Here is a 4,013-nt window from a genome sequence, read left to right on the forward strand (position 1 = left end):
CTCAAGAATGTTTTTTATTTGTCTCTGTTTAGACATCAGAGGTACAATATGATCTCTGAAAACTTAAAGAACATTGATAAACATAAATTTATGACTAAACTCACAACTACTTTGAATACTTTCACTAGATTCATCTAATCATAATAGTTCTAAAAGCCATGAATTCGTGTAACTGTCTGTGCATACAAATGTACCAAAATAAATAAGCATAAAAGAAAATGGACAGCAACCAGGTGCAGTGGCTCATGCCTGTAATCCCTGCAGTTTGGGAGGCCAAGGCAGGAGGATCTCTTGAGGCCTGGAGTTTGAGACCAGCCTGGGTAAGAGTGAGACCTCCATCTTTTTTAAAAAAAGAAAATAAAAGAAAACAGAAATCAGAATGCTATAGAAGTGTTGGGGGAAAATAACATAGGATACAGATTTTTCTTGTGTCCTAGAAATTATTTTCCAGAAAACTCCAGTTGCCACTTATCCTTGGGTATCCTTTAGAAATCATGGCTCTGTCTCTCTAACATCTGATATTTATTTCAATTTATTCGATGTTTAGAAATAATAAATCCAAATCTTACGGAGCTTAAATGGCCAATCTATAGCTATAATGAAATGAAGACACAACCCTACATTTTATATTTTTAAATCCAATTACCTTGCCATTATATAACAGCAAAACAAATAGCTGGTTCAGTGAATTGTGGCAATGTGCTTCTCAAACTGATGAAAAACTACTAATACAGACATTTGGTTAAATTGTTTAGTATTTGGACTGTGATACGTTAGTCAATGTTCTCATGAATATACAGCCTCAAAATACTAGGCTGGGCATTTTTCATCTGAAATATCCCCACTATAATTAGCCCTGTCAGCTTGTATTATTTCAAGTCTCTTCACTCATACATATCTCAAGGACACCTAAATGTACCATGCAATTAACTGAATTATTGAGGTATGTAATAATTTGTATTATAGCTCCATTGGATATATATGTATATCCAGAATACATACATATGTGTGTGTATATATATATGTGTGTGTAGACAAGTTTTAAGTGAAAATGATATCAAAATATTTGAAGGCATTTTTAAAATATTTTTCTTCTCAACCACTGGCTTCAGTTTGAGTCATCCATGGAGGAACACACATCAGAGAATGGGATTAGTCTGGAAAACAGAGGATATTGCCTGGAATACAGAACTCCATCATATGGGAATTCCTGCAGCAAAGTTGTGTCCAATCAAGAATTAAGTCCCTAAGTACGCACACTCCTCATGTTATCTCCTAACAACACACAGATTCTTTCAATTTTCAGTTGTTTATTCTGTGCCATTCAATCACCCAAGCAGGATGAATCACAGCGTTGTAACTGAGTTCATTATTCTGGGCCTCACCAAAAAGCCTGAACTCCAGGGAATTATCTTCCTCTTTTCTCTCATTATCTATCTTGTGGCTTTTCTCGGCAACATGCTCATCATCATTGCCATAATCTATAACAACACCTTGCATACTCCCATGTATATTTGCCTTCTGACACTGGCTGTTGTGGACATCATCTGCACAACAAGCATCATACCGAAGATGCTGGGGACCATGCTAACATCAGAAAATACCATTTCATATGCAGGCTGCATGTCCCAGCTCTTCTTCTTCACATGGTCTCTGGGAGCTGAGATGGTTCTCTTCACCATCATGGCCTATGACCGCTATGTGGCCATTTGTTTCCCTCTTCATTACAGTACTATTATGAACCACCATATGTGTGCAGCCTTGCTCAGCATGGTCATGGCTATCGCAGTCACCAATTCCTGGGTGCACACAGCTCTCATCATGAGGTTGACTTTCTGTGGGCCAAACACCATTGACCACTTCTTCTGTGAGATACTCCCATTGCTGGCTTTGTCCTGTAGCCCTGTAAGAATCAATGAGGTGATGGTGTATGTTGCTGATATTAGCCTGGCCATAGGGGACTTTATTCTTACCTGCATCTCCTATGGTTTTATCATTGCTGCTATTCTCCGTATCGGCACAGTAGAAGGCAAGAGGAAGGCCTTCTCAACATGCTCATCCCATCTCATAGTGGTGACCCTTTACTATTCTCCTGTAATCTACACCTATATCCGCCCTGCTTCCAGCTATACATTTGAAAGAGACAAAGTGGTAGCTGCACTCTATACTCTTGTGACTCCCATATTAAACCCGATGGTGTACAGCTTCCAGAATAGGGAGATGCAGGCAGGAATTAGGAAGGTGTTTGCATTTCTGAAACACTCATAGTTTCAACAAGGAAAATCACCTCTGTACTCTAGAACCATCTTCTAGAGCATCTCAGACTTTACTGATTTTTCATAGTTATCTCCATTCCAAATTTTCCCTTCCCTCTTATTCCTGCCTTCTTCCTAGCAGTCTCATTGTCTCCAAAATTCTGTACTCTTTATGTGAAGAATATTCATAAAGCAATATGCACAATACCCTCACATATATATAATATACATTCCAACATTGTCCAAAAATATGTACATAACTTCGAATACTTATATATGCATATACACAAATATTTACCTATACGTGCATGTGCACATCATACATGCAAATATCACAAAACATTTTGTGTATTTTGTGCCATTTATTTGTTGGTATGTGAATGTCAGCTGGAGAGGAGTGTGTGTGATAAATTTTCCCTTGCTTAATAGGCTGGGTTCATTCACTTAGAACATTGTGATAATCAGGCATCTAATCTGGGGTTGAACCTCATTACGTTATTTAGATTTCATTGGAGAAAAACCATGCTCTACTGAATAAAATTATTGGGCAAATTCTAAAGTCTCCATGTGTTCAGGAAAAAGTGACACAATATTACTTCAGTCCTTTTAAACCAGTGAGTAGACTCATGCCTCCTGCAATATTAGTCTGACATTAGGCAGTCAACAGTGTGTATGGCAGTTCAGTGGGGCCATCAATGAAGTAGGCACCTTCAGTCATCTTGTTCTGCCCTTCAACATTGTTTTCCCTAGGATCATGAATGGCTTTTGTATTACTAGGCATCTCATCCATAACCCAAGTAGAATGAAGGTTAAAGACAGAGATTTCACGGGGCAAATGAAGCATTGTCTATTATTTTTATAAGGTTAACCCAGTAAATATAAGCTACATCACACTGGCTATAGCTATATTACACCATTTCAAGTTGTAAGCACCAATTGGAAGAGTATATTCTAAAATTAGGCACTTGGCACCCCTGAAAAAATTTGGATGTAACATAGATTGGATAAGAAATGGGTGTCTATACTATGGCAGTTGCTATGAGTATCTACTAGCAAATGTATCATAAATGCAGATTTGAAGTCACAAACTAAATCGTGAAATAAAATTAGGTTGAGAGAGTGAGAATGCCAAAACTGAGGCTATACAATAAAAATATACAACACATCTTATAACAAGTTGGAAGAAATATATCATTTGCTGTGATTAGTAAAGCATATTTTTACAATATGTTTCCACAATTATGAAAACATGTTGGAATTTTGCCTTACAAATACATCTGGAGCAGTTGTGTCCATCATCAGATAAATTGGTAAAGAAAATGATAAAACATTTCATGTTTTACATATATAACATTTTGTTTTATATATATAACATTTTGTTTTATATGTTACATATATTAGTAACATGTTATATAACATGCAGAAATAACACTTATGTTATATATAACATATATAACCTTACTATATAGGTATATGTAATGTTATGTTATATATATCATAAACTGTTATATATATAACCTTAGATATATGTATATATGCAGTGTTTCATTATATGTTATATATAACATAAACTGTAATATAAGCAAATATTAAATATCCCTTTCTGCATTATAGTTTTTTTACTTAACAATATAATCTAGAAATAGCTTCATAATGGTCTTACATATAAATGTGCACTCACACACATATATACCTATATGTACAGATATACATACATCCACATGTGCATACATGTATTACACATTCCACAATATTTGT

The 4,013-nt window shown here is 35.6% G+C and overlaps 1 protein-coding gene across 1 annotated transcript; it reads left to right on the forward strand.

Moving 5' to 3' along the window:
• Positions 1 to 1,112: 1,112 nt before the first annotated feature.
• LOC100459198 (olfactory receptor 13G1) lies at positions 1,113 to 2,759 on the forward strand. Its single transcript, XM_002809209.5, has one exon. It carries the CDS (start codon positions 1,342 to 1,344, stop codon positions 2,266 to 2,268), a length of 927 nt encoding a protein of 308 aa, XP_002809255.3. The 5' UTR covers positions 1,113 to 1,341; the 3' UTR covers positions 2,269 to 2,759.
• Positions 2,760 to 4,013: the final 1,254 nt, after the last annotated feature.

The sequence above is a fragment of the Pongo abelii genome, chromosome 1 (genome assembly GCF_028885655.2).
Source record: "Pongo abelii isolate AG06213 chromosome 1, NHGRI_mPonAbe1-v2.0_pri, whole genome shotgun sequence".
Classification (NCBI taxonomy): domain Eukaryota; kingdom Metazoa; phylum Chordata; class Mammalia; order Primates; family Hominidae; genus Pongo; species Pongo abelii.

What these genes read in the sequence shown, in the direction of transcription:
- LOC100459198 (XM_002809209.5), top strand. Translation starts at nt 1,342, where the DNA reads ATGAATCACAGCGTTGTAACTGAGTTCATTATTCTGGGCCTCACCAAA.